Below are 19,005 nucleotides of genomic sequence, written 5' to 3'. Positions count from 1 at the left end.
TTCTTCCCTCATGGCCCCGCCCCCGCCACTTCCGCTCCGGACCCAGAAGTCCCTCCCCAGCGCCGGAAGTGCCGCGGCCTGGCTTCCGCAGAGTCTTCCCGCAGCCCGACGCGGAGGAAGGGGTTTGCTACCGGCCCCGGTTGGCTGCCGGCTGGGCTCGCTGTGCGCTCCGGAGCCGTGTCCGGGGAGCCGCGTCCTACCGGACGCCGGCGCCGGAGGCTGGGGCCGCGGCCGCGCCCGGAGAGCGCCGGTCCGGGCGCGAGGCCGGTGCGGGGCCATGAACGGGACCGCGAACCCGCTGCTGGACCGCGAGGAACACTGCCTGCTGCTCGGGGAGAGCTTCGAGAAGCGGCCGCGGGCCTCCTTCCACACCATTCGCTGTATGTCTGCGCTTCCCGCTGTCCCCTTCTCCGGCTCAGCCGCCTCTCCCACCCGCGCTGCCTCCTTTCCTCCCTCGGCCCTCCCGAGTCCAGGGTACCGGTGCCAACGTCAGCTCCCTTCTCCCTTAGCCCGGATCCTCCGGGACCTCAATTCTTGCCCTTTTTTTTTCAGCTTACTCTTCCCAAACCAAACGCGTCGTCATTCCCAACTCTTCTGCCTTGTCGTCTCAAACTCTTCTTGCGAAGGTCATTGGCCCGTTTCTTCTTCATTCCCCCACCCAGCTCTTCCTTATGCCCGACCTCCCCCCTCTTTATTACTGAAAGACTGTGACCCCGCATCAGACTCCAGTTCTTCTGTCTCTAATCCATCACCTCTCTGATAACCCACTGGGGTTCTCCACATTTACAGGACTCCTGTTTGCTCCTGAGCCTCATCCACTTCCTCCTGTTCCATTCTCTTTTTCTATTTCCCTAGCTTTCTTTCCTCGCCGTCTTGATTCTGGCCACCCTGACACTGCGCTTCATCCCCTCTGCAGCCAGAGAATCTGCATCCTCACTGCGCCCCAGCGGAGTCTCCCTCCATCTGCTTTGCGTGCCTCTTTTGACTTTGATGTCTTTTGAGGTTGCCTATAGTACCCTGCCTTTGCCTCAGCACCAAGTCCCTTGTGGATGAAGGATAAGATCAGAATTTGTGAGCCTGGAATAAGTTAAAGCTTGATCTATGTTTGGAAGCAGTAGAGAACAGGCAAGGAATGTCAACATAGTTATTATGCTGAACCTTCTTTTTCTGCATGATTACAGACTCTGTGGAGGGAGGGCGCTTCCACTCTATGTCCTGGGTAAAGATTTTTTGGCTGTTAGGAATTGGCTGACTGAGCATCCCTCTGTGATTCACAGGCTCCTGGTTTCCCTCTTGGTAACCCTAATTCTGGTTGAGACTTGTTTTTGTGAAAGGAGCTAGTAGATGTGACTCAACACATTGGAAGAGGGTGTGTTAAATAATGAAGTTCCATCTTTGTGTGGTCACTTGCCGTGCCATTACTGTGCTTCCTACTGACAGCAGATCAGCTCTTTCAGAGGGAGGCTGTTGGGAATGTGATAAGAGCATCATTTCTTGAACAGTTTACTAAGTTGATGTTTTAGTAGAGTGAAGGGCAACATGGGATTTAAGTGAGACCCTTCACATATGCACCTGGCCTGCAGTTTGAGGCAGGTGTGTGTGAAAAGGGAGTAAGATGGCTGTTCATGTTGTACTTTAACTGCAATTCAGAAACATGGGCGCAGTTAGCCTTTGGAGATACAGCTCACCCGTCTGCCCTGAACATCTACAGGGTGTAGCTTTGGTAAAGCTATGGAACTTGAGTGTGGCAAATCCTAATTTTGACAGTTCTGTGCAAAATGAAATCAGCTCGTATGATGCTGTGGCCTTGCGTATTTCACATAGGGTTTTACAATTACAGAATCTTTTTAATATGCTCGGTTGCTTTTGATCCTTACAACAACGCTAATAAAAGACCTTTTTATGGGGAATAAGGCATTAATTTTCATCTACGCTTAGGGAAGGGGAATGTCTTTGCTTAATAAAATGGTATATAAATTTTAGCTTCCCCCCCTCAAAAAAATCCAGTGGGGATGAGAGAAGTATGTGGAGGTATAGATGAAATACGATTGTCCAAGAGTTGGTAATTATTGAAGCTGAGTGATGGTACACAGGGGCTCATTGTACGATTCTCTCTGTTTTTGTATATGTGAAGTTTTCCACAATGAAATAGTTTTTTAAAAATTCTAATTTACTAGTATTTTCCATTTACCTGAGTGATAAAAAAATTTTAATTCTTAAATGAGAATTCCCAGGAAGCCCTTAGTATAAGTAACCAGGTGGATAAATACTGTTTTTCCTTTCTCTTTAGATGACTTTAAGCCAGCATCTATAGACACTTCCTGTGAAGGAGAGCTTCAGGTTGGCAAAGGAGATGAAGTCACAATCACGCTGCCACATATCCCTGTAAGTTTATTCCTTTGTTGTTGTTGTTTTTAATGTGGCATCAGAGTGATTCGTCATATTCTGTTATTGCAATTTTAATTTCCACTGTTTAAAAATTTCTAGATTTCGAAGCGCCAACATAAGGAAAAATAGAATTTTCCGAGGTAGGGTGGGATGGAATTAATGCTTCCCAGATGATTAAATAAAAAAATGATTCTTTGCCATTTTCCCCAAGCTCCCATTTGCCCCATTTGCTACAAAGTAGACAGGTTCCTATCAGGACACCTAACCCCTCCTTTAGACATGCATAGCTTTTCCCCCAAGCAGCTCCAAAGAGAAGAGCCCTAGGTGCCCTGTTGACGTACGGCAACAACAGTTCAAGAATGTGGGCCAGCCAGCCAGGGTGCAGGCAGGCACGCAGGACAGGATTGACATCTTATGTATATCTGGCAAGGGGTGAAGTGCAGCTGATAGTTTCAGGCAGGAACCAGAAGTTTAGAGCATTGAGCTAATTTAGGGATGAGGAACCCAGTTAAAAGCTGAATTGAGAACCCTTGCAGAGGGAGGCTTTTTTGAAGCCTTGCCCAACGCGGCACTCTGATCACAAAGCCCGAGGGATCAGACAAAATACGCTTAAGACCATGTGTCATTGCATGTCACAGCCCTGTCCTGGAGCCCAGGAAATTCTTGCTAACTGGTGATAGAATGGAAAGGCTCTGGACGGGGGACCTGGGAAGCTTTGTGCTGAGGAGACTTACTTGTCTGCCAGTTCAAGCTGCTCTTTCATTACCTGTTGCCTCTGGCAGGTTACGTCATCTCTCTCTGGACCTTAGTTTCCCAAATGTAAAATGAAAGGGTTGGATAAATGGTCCCTAAGGTCGCTTCCAACTCTCAATTTTTACCGTATGAATAAGGAGTCAAGGAGCCAAGCAGTTTTTGATTCTATACAGGGGATTAGATCCTGTATTTGGCAAATATTAATTGAGTATCTACTGTGTGCTGGCCCATTACTAGGCAGGGAGAATACAATCTTGAACAAAACAAGCACATTTCTTGCTCTTGTGGAGCTTATGGTCTGGAGTTTAAATAAATACAAGAAAACATAGCACTTGTTTTAGAAAATCAAGGCTTCCCTCAGGCAGTGAGCTTTGAGCAGATTTGAAGGATGAGTAGTTAAAAGAGAGGGGCAGGATGTTGCAGGCAGAAGCCTTGTTAAAGCCCTGCGAGAAAGACCTTGAGGGTCTGAGAGAAGGCCAGCTCCCTTCTGCTCTGGAGCCTGCAGAGCGAGGGGCGAGTGGTGCAGGTGAGGCTGAAGGGCCGGCTGGCTGCTTTGAAGATTTTGTCTTTGGCCTGAGAGCAATGGGATAGTGAGTGAAGGGCTTTGGCAGCTGAGTGGTGGCACGATGTACGTACTCTGAGCTAACCAGAATGGTGAGCTCCCCTTGGGGAATGTTCTGTTGTTTACTTGGCATGAGGGGGAAGCCCTGGACCCTCCACTTACAAGGAAATATAGCGATCACTCACTAGTTTTACTTCTCATAACGAAAGCTCTACTCAGTGTCATACAAGTAATGGTTACTTTCTTTTTCTCAGTTCATACTTTACCATTATTTGTAACATTTCCTGAAGCCCTGGAAAAGTGTACAGTAATATAACCGTTCTTGATTTCTTAGAACCAGTTGAACCGTCAGATTCTTGCTATAGTATCATTTCCCCTTTCTTTATTTTTGCCTGGGAAGCCAGAGAGAGTTAAAATACCAATCAGTTATTCTGTCCTTTTTCAGTCGCTCTAATTTGGTTTGATGAGGTAGATCTCCTGTAAATTCAGTTTTGATATTCATAACTGGTGTGTGTAGTTTGATCATCTTACACTTTTGTGGCATATAGGGATCCACACCACCAATGACTGTGTTCAAGGGGAACAAACGGCCTTATCAGAAAGATTGCGTGCTCATTATTAATCATGACACTGGGGAATATGTGCTGGAAAAGCTCAGTAGCAGCATTCAGGTCAAGAAAACAAGGTATGTGAATAATCAGATACAGATTGATGTTTCTATATCTTTGCATTATCTGTTCAGTTATTTTATAAGGATGCGAGCATCTGGGTACTCAGTGTCCTGTCAACAATCTCAGCAAATCCATCTGTGTCTTCTCAGACAAGTCAATAAAATATCTTTTCCTCAAATGAGATAAAAAGAAATAATCTTTTAAGACCTGAAACATGGAAGCCATTGGGGAAAGGGGCTTACTTTATAGTTAAATCAATTCTATTAATCTCAAGATTGTTGATATAGTACCACCTAGGGGATAAAGTTTAAGTTTACAGACTTATAATTATGAAAGAATAATTGAATAATATATATTCTTGATTAGAGTGAAAACATTACTTTTTTACAAGATGTATTTGAGGTCATTATAATACCAAAATAAAACTTTGCCAATTTTTTGGAATAGTGAGCTCTCTTTAACATTTAATTTAACAGGCATTACACAGCTAATATGAAGCCAAGGAGATTTTATTTTAAAGACAAAAATTCATGCTACAAATAGAAGTAACCCAGTGGTTCTGTTACATTGTGATACAGCAATTATTGTAACATAGTAATTAAGTTTTAAAGAGAGTGGTATAGCCTTATGTTTTTCTGTTTATGCTTCCTCAAGCCATTTTTCTTCACTCATTCCACAAGAAAACAGAAGTAGCTACCATTTGCTGAGGGGTTATCATGTGCCAGGCACTATGTTGGATGTTTTTTTGTGCATTATCTTATCTAATCTTTGTAAATAGCTTTTGGAAAGGTACTGTTGTTCTCCTTTTTAGAAACACGCAGAGATGCAGAGACTGGGGATTAGTGAGACTGATTTCCCTAAACCCGGCTCCCTCAGGCAGTGGCTGTTACTCCTCCCAGAGCTGATAGTTGTGGGCATTTCTCTTACCTACTCGGGTGTCGTCTGGGGACTAACAGCATTTTATCACTTGGATGCTTGTTTAAAGTGCAGAATTAGAATTTTAAGGCCTACTAAGTCAGAGTCTGCATTTTAATGAGCTCCCCAGGTAATTTGTGTGCACACTAAAGTTTGAAAAGTGCTAGGCCGATCCATTTACAAAATAAATTGTTAATGGGTAGGATCTTCTCAATTTGGGGTGGAATGCTTTGCTTGTCTGCCAGCAAGAGCTGGATTGTCACAAAATGAGCAAGCAGCAAATAGATAATGGAAAAATTTGCAAACTGGCCAGTATTTCAAGAGCTAGTTTTATTTAGTAACTCATACACTTGTGATTATAGCTCTGTATTGTTTACAAGTCATGTAGTTGTACTTTCTTCAAGTAAAATGGGTTCTCATGTGACATTGTATTCTACCTATCTGTTTTCTCTGCTGCTTGTTATAAAATGAGCTCCTTGAGGGCAGCAAGCCAGTTTTATTCATCTCTGTTTCTCTGGTGCATAATGCAGTACTGGAATGCAATAGACAGTTGTTGAATGAGTAGTTCATGTGATAAAATTATAAATATCAATATTTTGAAGCAGTTTGTTAAAAGCATGGAATTCTGCAGAGACTTCCAGGTGCTCGGTCACCTGGACAAATGTGAGGACCACTATTTTTGCTTCTCTGACTTAATGTCTGTATCTCATTTCAGGGCTGAGGGGAGCAGTAAAATCCAAGCCCGAATGGAACAGCAGCCCTCTCGCCCCCCACAGCCATCACAGCCACCACCGCCTCCACCACCTATGCCATTCAGAGCTCCAACGAAGCCTCCAGTTGGACCCAAAACTTCTCCCTTGAAAGATAACCCCTCACCTGAACCTCAGCTGGATGACATCAAAAGAGGTAGGGAGCATTTTCTGGAACCATGATAGCAACTTGGAGTAGGGTATTGGTGTTCCTATGGAGATCACAAGGCTTCCATGTTGATATGACGGGATGAGCATTCTCTGCCATTGAAGAGCTTTCTACAGAGTTCACCGTTCCAGTGGTGATGGAGGTGGGGCCTTTTACCACTTGTCTCATTTGCCAAGAGGGAGTTCAGGAATGGTGACTTGAGTATTGGCTGCCTTTGCAGCTTTCTGGTTAGAGGCTCAGGACTTAAACAAGCACGACTGCCATCTAAAGGTCGATGTGGCATACCTTTGAGGCTTTAGAAAAGAAAATTCCAAGGTGCTGGGAGTGAAAACCAAATGTACTGGTGTTCCTATAGTATCTAGGTTAGAGAGACATTTAAAATACCATGACGAGTGCTTTGTACTAACGCGAAATATGTAAATATGAAAGTGCCATGAGGACCAGTGGAAATGGCCATTGGCCTAGAAAGATTTAGACATCTGCTCAGGCTGTATCCGACGCATACCTGAGACAAAGAAGGTTGCTTTGGCTTTTTTCTCATGCAATGGACGGTTTTAGTTGTCCAGACTCTTGGGAAGTTATGGGGGTAAATGTCATATTTCGTATTTGTAAAGTTTCATGAAAAAAATGAAATCCATAATACTAGTAAACAGGGAAAGATGAAGAGTTATCCTTGGGAGTTTGCCATTTCCACCTTATAGAAATACTGTCTTTTAGCAAACATTACTCTCTAGCTGTGCAGTTATTACGCCTCTTGATGTTTTTTCTTCGCGAGTATCGGAATGCTGCTTATGGAAGGTTTCCCCTCAGTTGAACAGGAATTGGACTAAGAGGTTAGTTGTTACCACTTATGCTTAAGGGAACCACAGCCATTTAAGGCCACATGGTGTGTTTGGACAGGAAACTGGCCTCTTTCTGGATGGATCCTGTCATGTATCTTTACTGTATTCGGTGACATTGAAATGGTTAGCTCAAACCTGTCTTTCCTTCCCGGCTTTTCATTTGTGAAAATGCAGTACCTGATAGGCATGGCTGTCCATCAAATGTGTAAAGAGGGCTGAGGAGCAGTTGGTCCACCATTATTCTTCAGTCACCATGGTTCCTCCTGCGAGCCTCCGTTTTTCGTGGGAAGATGGAAAGGACCCCAGGGGCTGTCTGCTCTGGCCCGTCATTCTTCCGGAGTGTTTTGGAAAATGTGTTGACTTCCACCTGGGTCTGCCTTCTGGTTAGAGGTAGATCCGAAACAAGCACTCACACCTTCCAATTCCTTGTCGTATATTGTTCAGCCCCTTAGCATGATACTGCACTTCTCTTATTTGGTGTTCAATCCTATAATTCATAAATTTTGGTAGATAAAGGCAAAACAGACAATTCATTTCTTACACAGAATAGTCATTATCTGAAACAGTTTTCTTTCTGGGTGAATTTAATGTTTCCATTGTCTCCCTGGAGACAGGTTAGGTGTTTTCCTGTGTTGGTTTTGGTCATTTTGTTTGTCCATTGCTAAGTACTTAAGAAGTAGGAGTTCATTTTCAGTTAGTCCTCGTGGCTGTTGGCTTGGCTGATTTACTGTTTGCAGAAGGTCAGTGTGCTGCCTTGAGAATGGTTGCAGACTGACCCCCGGCCTGTCATTTTATTCCAGAGCTGAGGGCCGAAGTTGACATTATTGAACAGATGAGCAGCAGCAGCGGGAGCAGCTCCTCAGACTCTGACAGCTCGTCAGGAAGCGATGATGACAGCTCCAGCAGTGGAGGTGAGGACAACGGCCCTGCATCTCCTCCGCAGCCTTCACACCAGCAGCCCTACAACAGCAGGCCCGCTGTCGCCAACGGAACCAGCCGGCCACAGGGAAGCAACCAGCTCATGAACACGCTCAGTAAGTGTGCTTTCCCTTTGCTGGCTGAGGGAGGGGTGGCATGTCAGGCTGGAGATACAGCTCTGTTTATCTTACACAAGAATCTATAAACCTGAAAATGTTTAAGGCATAAGAAAGGATCCTGACAAAGATAATTTGGAGCAGAAAGGAGTAAGTTACCAAACAGTAAAAAAGGGAAGCAGAAAACTGAAATCTGTTCTCTTTCCTTTTTTCCCACTGGCACAAATTAGGTTTTATGAATTCTGGGAAATGCTGAAACATGACCAGCTGCGTTCTTTATTTTTGCATATACCAGGCTTTAGGGTTGCTGCCTGTCAGCTTACTGTCCCCCGCCTCCAGTTCTTTTTACAGTCCCAAGAACACGGTGACTCCAGGCTGTGGTGTCCCACAGCCCACAGACCTGGGAACCTGTGCCATTAGGATAGATTTGGAGACCAACTAGCCTTGGGCAAGAGGGAAAGGAAGGGACATTGTAATGTCTGGGTGGCTTTCAATGCAGTTGATAGTAAAGCAGAGAAAAACAAGAATGAGAACAAGTTTCTTTGTTTGGAGTTGGGGAGAGTGCTGGTTCTCTACACTCTTCTCCCTCCAGAATCCTAGTGAATGTTCTCCTGTGGTATGACTTCCTTTGAGAAGGTTGGAAGGTCTGGAGGCGATAGTGGGAAAGCTAACCTAGTTAACCCTGTTACTGTGGAGCAGGCAAAGGTAGTTCTCACCCTCAGCACTACAGACATTTCAGGCCAGATCAGTCTTTGTTGTGGGAAGCTGTCCTATGCTTTGTAGGGTAGTTAAGAGTATTCCTGGCCTCTATTCTTTAGATGCCAGAAGCACTCTCCTCTTCTCTCTGAGTTACGTTAACCAAAAATGTCTGACGACGTTGCCAAATGTCTCCTGGGGTTCAAAATCACCCCGACTGGAGAGCCACTACACTAGGCCCTGCTCTTCTATCTTAGTCAGTTCAACATAGTTATGGTATCACTTAAGGATATTGTCTGCTATCCCAAGATATGGGCCCAGATTCTGGATGTCAGGGTGTACTTTGATGCTCTTTTCCGTTGGTTAGGGTTAGGAAGTTTCACACTGGGAGTTTGGTATTCATAGTGGAAAAGTACCAGACAGCCACTGCAGCTTTAACTCAGTTCCTCATTTTGCCCAGTCACTGCTAAATTATTCCTTCCTCCTAGAAGGAAAGAGCAAAAAATGGCACCGTAGGTGTTATCTACCTACCTGCCTGTAACGCCTTTTAGCTCTTTATGGCTCCAGGTCCTCTTGTCCTTCAGCTCTTTGAATGGCAAGAATTTACTCTCTGCATACCTCGTATACAATAAGGTTATATACTAGAACTATTTAAACCAAAATTGTCAACCGGAACCAACTTAAAAACCCTAAAATCACAGTAAATAGCACAAGTTTGCTAAACCCTGATGTAAAAATATACAAAGTAATAATAAGGTGGTTTTCCTGAGTGGTAACCTGTATTAAATCTTCTCCCCAAAAAACAAATGGATCAGTTTGAACCTGGATCAAATCAGTTATATAAGAAATTTCAAAGCTGGATTTTCAACTCCAATTACACTGACCTGTTGCATGCACATCATCTTACTTTGTAAGAGATCTTGCTCATGCTGATTAGGAGTGACCAGCTGTTGCCATGCCCCCTTTGCCTTCCCTGAGTCTAGAACAGCAGTTGTCACATTTTTTGGTCTCAGACCTCTTTATTGTAGAAATTATTGAGGACCCCAAAGAACTTTTGTGTGTGTGGCTTATATCTATCAATATTTACCATATTAGAAATTAAAACTGAGATATATTTAAGATATCCAATAATTCATTTAAAAGAACAACAATAAACTATCATGTTAACAAAAATAACATTTTTTTATGAAAAATAAATTTTCCAAATACAAAAATATTTAGTTCAATGAGTAACGTTGCTTTAAAATTTTGCAAATCTCTTTAAGGTCTGGCTTAGTAGAAAGCTGGATTCTTACATCTGCTTCTGAATTCAGTCTGTTGCCATAAGTTGTTTAGATTGAGATATATAAAGGAAATCTGGCATCACACAGATATGTAGTTAGAAAAGAAAGGACCTTGGGGTCAGATTCTTCTAAAAGGATCTCAGGGGTCCCAGGGCCCTCAGAACAAAGTTTGAGAAGAGCTGGCCTAACAATTAGCAAGTCAGAAATACAGAAGTTCACTTTTGTTGTAATCAAAGTGATATCAACTGGGGTCCTGTTGTTCTTCTGTTAGATTGAAATGTGGGGTACTTATGTTCTTCACTCCCAAAGCCTAAATTCTGCATGCTAAACCAAAATTTGAGGCTTTACAAAGCTCATTTGTTCTGACTTGAGGTTTAAAGTTAAGTGAATTTCCTGAAAAGAGGTGTACCAGGGCCCATGTTGGATTAACATACTATTGGTATAAACGGTAGTCAGCTTCCTTAACGGGAAGCCCAATTTGGTGGTGTTTTAGCTTTTATAAAGCAACTTAATGTGACCAATTCTGCTAGACAGTGAATTAGTTATTTGTAAATATTTCTTTGCTATTTATTAACACATTTAAAAGCCTGTCTAGTCTATTCCTCCCCGTTCTATACCAGTAAGGAGCTTTGCTGGGCTTTGCAGGTAACAAAAATAGCATTTCTTTAAAAATGTTGACTGTACCAGTTTTGTCACTGAGCCAAATCGATTTTCCTCCCTAATTAAATTTAATTGGCCTGGTTTTACTGGGGTGTGATAGCCAAGGCAGTCAACCAAAAAATTGTGGGGGTGTTGTTTTAAACTGTGTACTTTTGGTTTGATTCTGTTTTCTTTTTATAGGAAATGACTTGCAGTTGAGTGAGTCTGGCAGTGACAGTGATGACTAGAGCCGGATCTTTTGAAATCAACTTTTTGGTGCACAAATATGCTGCAAGACCAGGCTACTTTAGCACGGAGTCCATTGCCAGGAGGAAAATGTCGTGGATCAGAGACTGTAGTAGGAGTTTGAGGCTCCGGAGATCTCAGATATTTAAGTCTTTAACTTAGTGGTAATGGGTGAATTTCTCATGTAATTTTTGAACAGTCTCGTGTTTCAAAGTTTAAGTAGATCTATAGAAGAACTAACAGTTATATTTCTATTTGGTTAACACTGTTAATGAAGAACAGACAAATGTGCCCTGGTCTAGGTTACACAAAGGCCATATCTTCACCAGACTAGTGATTCAGTTTTAAACCTCAGCAACCACTAGTTTGGCCAAGTGGCCTGCACCAGTGAAATGAAACACAGTCTTCGAGGGGTAGGAGAGAGGAAAACCTTAAACTGCAGCATAGAAGTATGTTAAAACCACTTTAAATTGTTGACACAAAGTGGTAAGGAAGTTTGTCTGACCCAGCCTGACATGCCTGTGTAGAAATGGACTCCAAGATGGAGCCCAGAGTGTCAGCTGGGTAGGAGCTGGAGCTCTGCTACTTCAGCCTCCTTGTTTACAAATAAGGGAAAAACAGCTGGTTTCCAGCCAGACTCCTGGCCCCAGTCCAGGCTTTTCCCACTGCTCCCTCCCTTGAATCTCATTTATCAGAACCAGAGCTTCTTATACATGAGACTTACAGATGTACGTTGGAGCTTTTATTGGATTCCAAAAGACAAAAGTGTTGGGTACTTCTAGCTCAGATTCAGATCCAGACACCTAAATACATGAGGCTGGGTGAGCAGATTAAACCAGCAGCCACTGTGCTGATGCGTATTACTCAGTGATCGGGGCTTTTAGTTCCATGTGGATCCATACTAGGTCGTCACTCAGTGGATTTTAGTAGGGGGAGATAGGAGTGGGTGAGAGGTGTAGTGGAGAAACTTTCGAAACAAGTGAACCAGCAGCAGGTTTCCAAAACCCAGAAGCTAGATAGGAGCTCTGCAGTATGAAACGAGCACATTCTTTGATAAGGTATTTCCGTTCATGCTTTTGTACCACTGTTTGTGCCTGACGCCCAGACCGATTTCTACTTTTTATATACAACTAGAAGAAAGTCACAAGATTGCCTTCTGCAACGTGCAGTTTCCAAATGAATCTGTTGTTGCAGGAAACTGGTCGCTAGTAAATGTTCCCTATTGAGTGAATGTGTGATATATTGTCCTGTTATTAGTATGGAGTAGCCCATTTCTGTAATTTGGGTGAATATGTCTTGAGAAATTTCCATCTATGATTCAGTGGGTATCAAGAACATGAGAAATGATTTTCCTTCCTCGGGTTGCTCCACTCAGATGGCCTCTGCCTCCCCAGCTAGCGGAGGGAGGCAGTCTGGACCTACAAAGAAATTAGATGATGCGTGGTGGGGGCTTGGTTAGAGTTGAGCCTTGTAGAGTCACCTGTTTCATCACATAGTGACCCCAGTGAGCTGGAGATGTGGGCCAGGAGCCATTGTCCAGCAGCACGCTCACACCACTCTACCAAGGGTAGGTAATAGGTACATGCTGGTACCCTGGGGTGGGTTCTCAGCCCATTGTGGGGTTTCAGTGGATTTAATGGCAGATAGGAACTTATTTATAATGAATTGATAATAGCTTTATAATTCCTTGTAATGACAGCTCAGGGAAGGTGAGGGTCACGATTGGGAGACTTGAATTGTTACTGGATGTGGAAATTGTTTCACTGCTCTTAACTTGCTCAAGCTTGGGCAGGTTCCAGGAACTTGAACTGAAAATATCTATCTATGCCTCTTTTTCTTTATTTTTTCTCCCAGAGTCTTGATTATATAGACAGAACTGTGGTTTTTGGCATGTCGGGTCAAGCTGTTTGTTTCTATAGGAAATGCTTGCATGTGGCACTGGGGCTTGGTGAGTCAAGCTTTCCAAGCTTCAGACCCTCTCCCTGTCATCCATCCCACTTGGCACCACACCGTTTCCTCCAGCACGGCTTCCGTGTTGTTCTCTGCACAAAGCCTTCGGTGGTTCTCTCCCCCCGCCCTCCAGCTTTACCCACCAGGGGAAGGAATCTTTTCTTTTTGGAAATCAAGCATTTGGCCTCACAGACTATTACTCACGAGTACCCTCATGCCAGCCAAACTGGATTTGTTCTTCCTGCCTCCGTGCCTTCTCAGTCTCTCCTCCCCCTCCCCACCAGTCCTGCTCCCGAGGCTCTGTAGGCGGTAGTCTTCCTGGACTCTGCCTCTCCTTTCAGCCGCCTGGAGTGCTGTGCGTACATACTGACTTTCCTCTTGCTTGAGTCTGGTTGGTGAGAAGTCTTAAAAGCAGCGACCATCATTCTCATCTCTGTTCCCTGGGTGTCCACAGGAATAGGCATTCAGATGCTTTTAGCCTGCTGGGGAGGAGGCAGAAAACCAACCAGTGGAGTACAGAGGGTAGACAGAGAGAAAACATTCCAGGCATTTGGAGACAGCTGAAACTATCCATGCTGATTTTCATGATTTTGAAGTCTAACTGAATTGTTAAAATTTCTTTTTCTTTGTCCCATACAATGGCTGCTATACTGTGGGTCATTAGGTGAGGTGTAAAGACTTAAGTCCAAAGTACCCAAGGAGCCGTGGAAAGTAAAGACACATAAAGACGTGATCTGGGGAAACTTAATACAAACAAGCTAGAGATTTGTAATGATGCCACTCGTTATTTTATTTCTATAGCAAATCATTTTTTCTCTGTGTGGTGTTAATATGTATGTGCTTCAGTGGTGGGAAAACTTGAAAATACCAAAATCCTTACTTCTCTATTTGAGAAGCTGGCTAAGTGGGGTATGTGTGGCCGTGGGGGGGGGGGGGGGGGAGATATATTTTTTCCATTATTTTGGAAGAGGAGTAGTCTGTTATGTAGATATCTATTAGGTACAGCCAAATTGGATGTGTCCGTTTGGCAAGGAGGGTAGGATTTCTGAAACTCAGGCGCTAACCAGTAGGTTGGAAGACAAGACCATTGAATTGAAGTGTTATGAAATGTGTATTTTTGTTGCTCCTATTATTTCTGTCTTGGGTTCATTGTCTCATTCTTTAATAATTTTTAAAATCTTGTGCTTGAAAGTTTATTTTGCTTAATTATGAAGTAGATGTGCATGTTTACATTTATGTAAAATATTTGCTGTGAGAAGTTTTTTTGGTTTATTCTCTTAAAAGATCACTGTATTTAAGTGAAAAATGAAGGTCAGCAATGCACTTCATGTCTTAGTGGGTTTTATTTTTTACTAGAAAGCTATGAAACATGTAGTGTTCTTTTAAGAATCCTTTGTGCTTAAGCCTGATTGTCTAAATTGATTCCTTTTTAGTTTTCAGTTTATGATCATTAGACATACACCTCAGTTTTAAAAGGTGTGAAGTTCAAAACTAAAGGATGACCTTAGTCAGCCACATGGCATCTGAGGCCATTTCCTTGGTCTGGAAAGGCAGGCTTAGCTTTGGGTCTGAGAACCATGAAAGGGTTAAACTGAATCCCTACACATCTCTTGGCTTGTTAGCTCACCATTCCCCCCACCTGGAATGCCATGCCACCCATACGTACACGTATGCACCTCTGAGCCCCAGTTGACACCCGCTCGCTGGAAGGATCCTGCCTCCTGCTTCTATTCCACACCTCTGATATAGCAATACCCATGCCTGTCTTGTGGTCTTGGCTCCCCTGATAAACTGCGAACTCCTAAGTGGGTACTGACCATATTCCTTTTTTTAAAATTTAATTAATTTATTTATTTTTGAGGAAGATTAGCCCTGAGCTAACATCTGCTGCCAATCCTCCTCTTTTTGGTGAGGAAGACTGGCCCTGAGCTAACATCCGTGCCCATCTTCCTCTACTTTATATGTGGGACGCCTGCCTCAGCATGGCTTGATGAGCGGTGCCATGTCTGCACGCGGTGCAGCGGTTAAGTTCACACGTTCTGCTTCGGCGTCCCAGGGTTTGCCGGTTTGGATCCCATATTCCTTTTTAATTCTCTGTGGTGTCTTTCACCTAACGGATGCTCCATAAGTTTGGATTGAATACAGTTACACCTTAAGAGAACTCGGCTGGGAATCCTCTGCTGCTTATTCTGCACCTGGCTCCTATTTCCTCAGATGGAGATGGGAGTTAGACTTGAACCAGGACTCTCAGTGGGGAAATAAGTGGTAGTGTTTGATCTTCTGCTAACTGTTGGCACTACAATGACATGTAATGAACCATCCCCAAACTCAGTGGCTTAAAATAATAGGCATTTATTTTGCTCACAGGTCTGGATTAGTGATTTACACCAGAGTGGCTGGACAGTTCTGGTCTTGACTGGGCTCCTTCATATGCCTGACAGTTGACAAATCCAGTTGATCTAGGATGGCCTTGGCCAGCACAACTGGGGCAACTCAGGTCGGCTCCACGTGTCTTATCCTCTGGCAGCCTAGCCAGGGCATATTGTCGAGGCAAAGGCAGAGATGCTAGAGTGAGAGAGGAAACACAACTGCCTCTGTCACAATTGCTAACATGTCTTTGGCCAAAGCAAGTCACAGGGCCAAGATTAGAATCAAGGGATGGGGAAATAGACTCCACCGGTTGATGGGAGGAGTTGTAAAGTACGTTAGAAAGGTGTCGATGTGGGGAGGTATAGAACCATGGCTATTATTGCAGTCAGTCTACTACCTCCACGTACCCCAGCTCTCCACCGTGGTTGAGAACCCTGGACCATGTGATCACCGAGGCCCCTCCTAGCTCTGGCGTTTCTCCTGGCATGAGGATAGATTTCTATTCATGTTTCCTGCAGAGGGCGCCAAACCCAAGCCAATGGCTCCTCTAGGCTTGGCGCTTTCCTCCTGATTCACTGCATGTAGTTTGCTTCCTTCCTACCCTTTCTAACCTAGAGTACTATTCTGGTTATCTATTGCTGAGTAACAAACTACCCCAAAACTTAGTGGCTTAAAACATCAGCCATTTTATCTCATGGAATCTGCTGGTTAGGAATTAAGACAGAGCTTGGATGGGCAATCCTGCTCCTTGTGGCTTCGGCTGAGATCCCTCACTGGTACTCGGTTGGCAGGTGGACACGACTGGAGAGTCCAGGTTGGCTTCACTCACATGTCTGGCGCCATGGTGGGGATGGCTGGAAGCAGGCTCATTTGAGACCATCAACCAGAGGGCCTACATGGCCTCTCTAGCATGGCAGTTTCAGGGCTGTCAGTCTTCTTACGTGATGGCTGCTTTCTCCTAGAATAGAATGTGTGTTCTGAGAAGCTGCATGGCCTTTTATGACCTAGCTTAGGAAGTCACATAGCATTCCATCTACAGTATTCTATTGGTCAAAGCATCAAAAGCCCACCTAGATTCAAGAGGGAAGGACATAGACTCCACCTCTTTAATGGGAAAGTATAAAAATCTGCTCACTCAAGTCCCCGCTTTTCCTCCCTGTATTTTTGGTCTAGTCTTCTGTAATATTCTCAGATGAGACCTCTCCCTAGAGCAGTGGCTCTTAAAATGTGGCCCCTGGTCCAGCAGCATCAGCATCCTCTGAGACCCTGTTAGAAATGCAAATTCTCAGGCCCCAGCCTAGACCTACTGAATCAGAAACTTGAGGGTGGGACCCAGTAATCTGTTCTGACAAGCCCTTCACTTCATGAACCCTAAAGCTTGGAAACCACTGACCCAGGACAGAAGTCTCTTGGTGAGCCTCAAGTGATGACCCATGACTGCCTTCAACTTCCCATCCTAGATGTTGGATTGAGGGTAACCTGGGTGGGGCATGCAGTGGAGTGTGGTGCTGTTTATGGGTTGGAACATTACAAACAAGAAAATTCACCATTGCCCTTAAAGAAATTACAGGGGCCAAAATAACCACAAATGAAATTCTCTTAAGATGATACTAGTGTCTCAGCAGTAGAATTTCAGTGTTACATGGGCCCCTTTTCATTTCTAAAGAGAGTGCAGCAAAGGGGGACAGAGGGCAGGGGAAATAACCAATTTGTTCCTTTATGAGGTGGTTCCTTGTAGACTTGTCTGACTCAAAAAGTCAGCTGTCTGGGGCTGAAATGAACTCAGATGAACCACCATAGAGAAAGCCCCTCTGATAAAGGCAACGTGAGTTCTCTTCCTGTATTTCTCAGCGGGGATTGGATGAGGTGGGGTGGGGAGTCCTTAACCCACTAGTCTTGTGTGATTTGCAACCCTCTCAGAGTGGTTAGAAATGAAGATGCTGGCAATAAACCACACTCCTGGGTCCTCGGGGCCCATCAGTGGTAACTATGGGTAACTCATGTGTAACAGTCTCCTTGGCAAATCACCAAGGTCCTTGACCTGTGAGCTCATTGTTACCACACAAATGGAAGATCTGAGTTTCACTGAAAATTTAAATTGCTTCACTCTACTCTAGGGAAGAGATGGGGCCAGCAGCTCAAGTAAAGCAGTCATTGGGCCGCAGGTTGGCCCAGTAATTATAACGAGGTTTGGCGATTCTTAAGCAGTTTGACACATATGTGCCCTCTATGCCCCTAATTGAGTGGTGGATGACCGGTATGTCCCACGATGCTCAGAAACTTTGTCCTGCCCACTTCCCAAGCACCAGTTCCTAAGTACTAGTTACCAAGCTTCCTTCAAAGACCTTACTTTGCTTGCAAACTTGTCACTCAAACAGCTTTGCAGGAAGATAGAGAAGAGTCCTGTGGCCAAACCCCATCCCCACACTTTCCTGGATATGGTAGGAGCTTCTGGGCTGGCCCAGAGAATCCCAACCACAGGAAGATCCGTGGGGATAGTTGAGCAGAGCTCGGGCTTCTATTGCTGGTGAAAGAACCAGTGAAAAAACCTGTCCAGACTGTGTGAAAGTCAGCCCTGTGCCCTGCCGTTTGTGAGACTCCTGGAGCCGACACTGAAGCCAGCTGCAAGTTAACAGGGAGCAGTCTTTCTCCCAAGGTCACCGCTACAGCTCAAAAGTGTCATAATCACTCCTTTGAGTGACTCCTGCTTTCTTTCCAATGACATACCCAGCCTTGCTTTGTCACGCCTGCCACCTGAACAAAAATCACTGCAAAACTGTGACTGAAATCATGGACTGTCAAAACTTTGCAGTTTGCAAGCCTCTCAGTAAGAACGGAACATTCCACTCTTGCCTGGAAGACCTGAGCCGCGTGAGTCACTGACACACAGAAGCAGTTTCAATTTCCACCCTGATGCAGAACTTTTTTTCAAAGATTGGCACCTGCGCTAGCATCTGTTGCCAATCTTTTTTTTCCCTCCTCTTCTCCCCAAAGCCCCCCAGTATATAGTTGTTTATTCGAGTTGCAGGTCCTTCTAGTTGTGCTGTGTGGGACGCCGCCTCAGCGTGGCCTGATGAGCAGTGCCACGTCCACGCCCAGGATCCGAACCAGCGAAACCCTGGGCCACCGCAGCGGAGTGTGCAAACTTAACCACTCGGCCACCGGACTGGCCCCTAGAACTTCTGATAGGGGTTCTCAGGTACCACATTCTGCGTTTTTCTTAACTTTGTAGTTTTCCAAGGAATCAGGACCTGGGTCCACCTCACAGTCCAGGCTTGCCGTCAGCCCCTTTATACACAGCCTGCTTTCCTTTACGCCTGTCCCAACACTGCTTTATTAACATTCTACTTACACTCCACCCATCCCCAGATCCTATCGTGATCTTGTCTGTCTGCGTGTGATGAGACACCCACTGTTCCTCTGGTGTTTGTAAACCTAATTCTGTTGATCCGCAGGTTCGACCCGGGGGTATTCATCAGATGGGCTGTCGTGCAGCAGAGTTTGAGGACCACTGCTCTTCTTCACTGCTTTGCAGTAAAGGCTGTGGTCCAAACTGCTGTCAGAAGTGAACTCGTGTAACCAGCCTCAAAGAGGGAAGAAAAATACCCCTGCTCCCCAAAGAGATGATTGATTGGCCTGGGCCATTAAATAACACTTCCTAATCAGTTTTTAGGTGTCAGAAATTTTAACCATGTGATCACTAAAATTCAACACAGCCCTGAAATAAGGTACTATTAT

The 19,005-nt window shown here is 44.5% G+C and overlaps 1 protein-coding gene across 1 annotated transcript; it reads left to right on the top strand.

Moving 5' to 3' along the window:
* Nucleotides 1–10: 10 nt before the first annotated feature.
* EAF1 (ELL associated factor 1) lies at nt 11–13,557 on the top strand. The gene is made up of 6 exons (XM_046660149.1): nt 11–380; nt 2,291–2,385; nt 4,252–4,388; nt 6,005–6,195; nt 7,850–8,083; nt 10,903–13,557. Exons 1-6 carry the CDS (start codon nt 11–13, stop codon nt 10,947–10,949), a joined length of 1,074 nt encoding a protein of 357 aa, XP_046516105.1. The 3' UTR covers nt 10,950–13,557.
* Nucleotides 13,558–19,005: the final 5,448 nt, after the last annotated feature.

This window comes from Equus quagga, chromosome 1, assembly GCF_021613505.1.
Source record: "Equus quagga isolate Etosha38 chromosome 1, UCLA_HA_Equagga_1.0, whole genome shotgun sequence".
In the NCBI taxonomy this organism is placed as follows: Eukaryota; Metazoa; Chordata; class Mammalia; order Perissodactyla; family Equidae; genus Equus; species Equus quagga.
The sequence above is the reverse complement of the archived record's forward strand: the minus strand, read 5'-3'. Positions and strand labels throughout refer to the sequence as shown.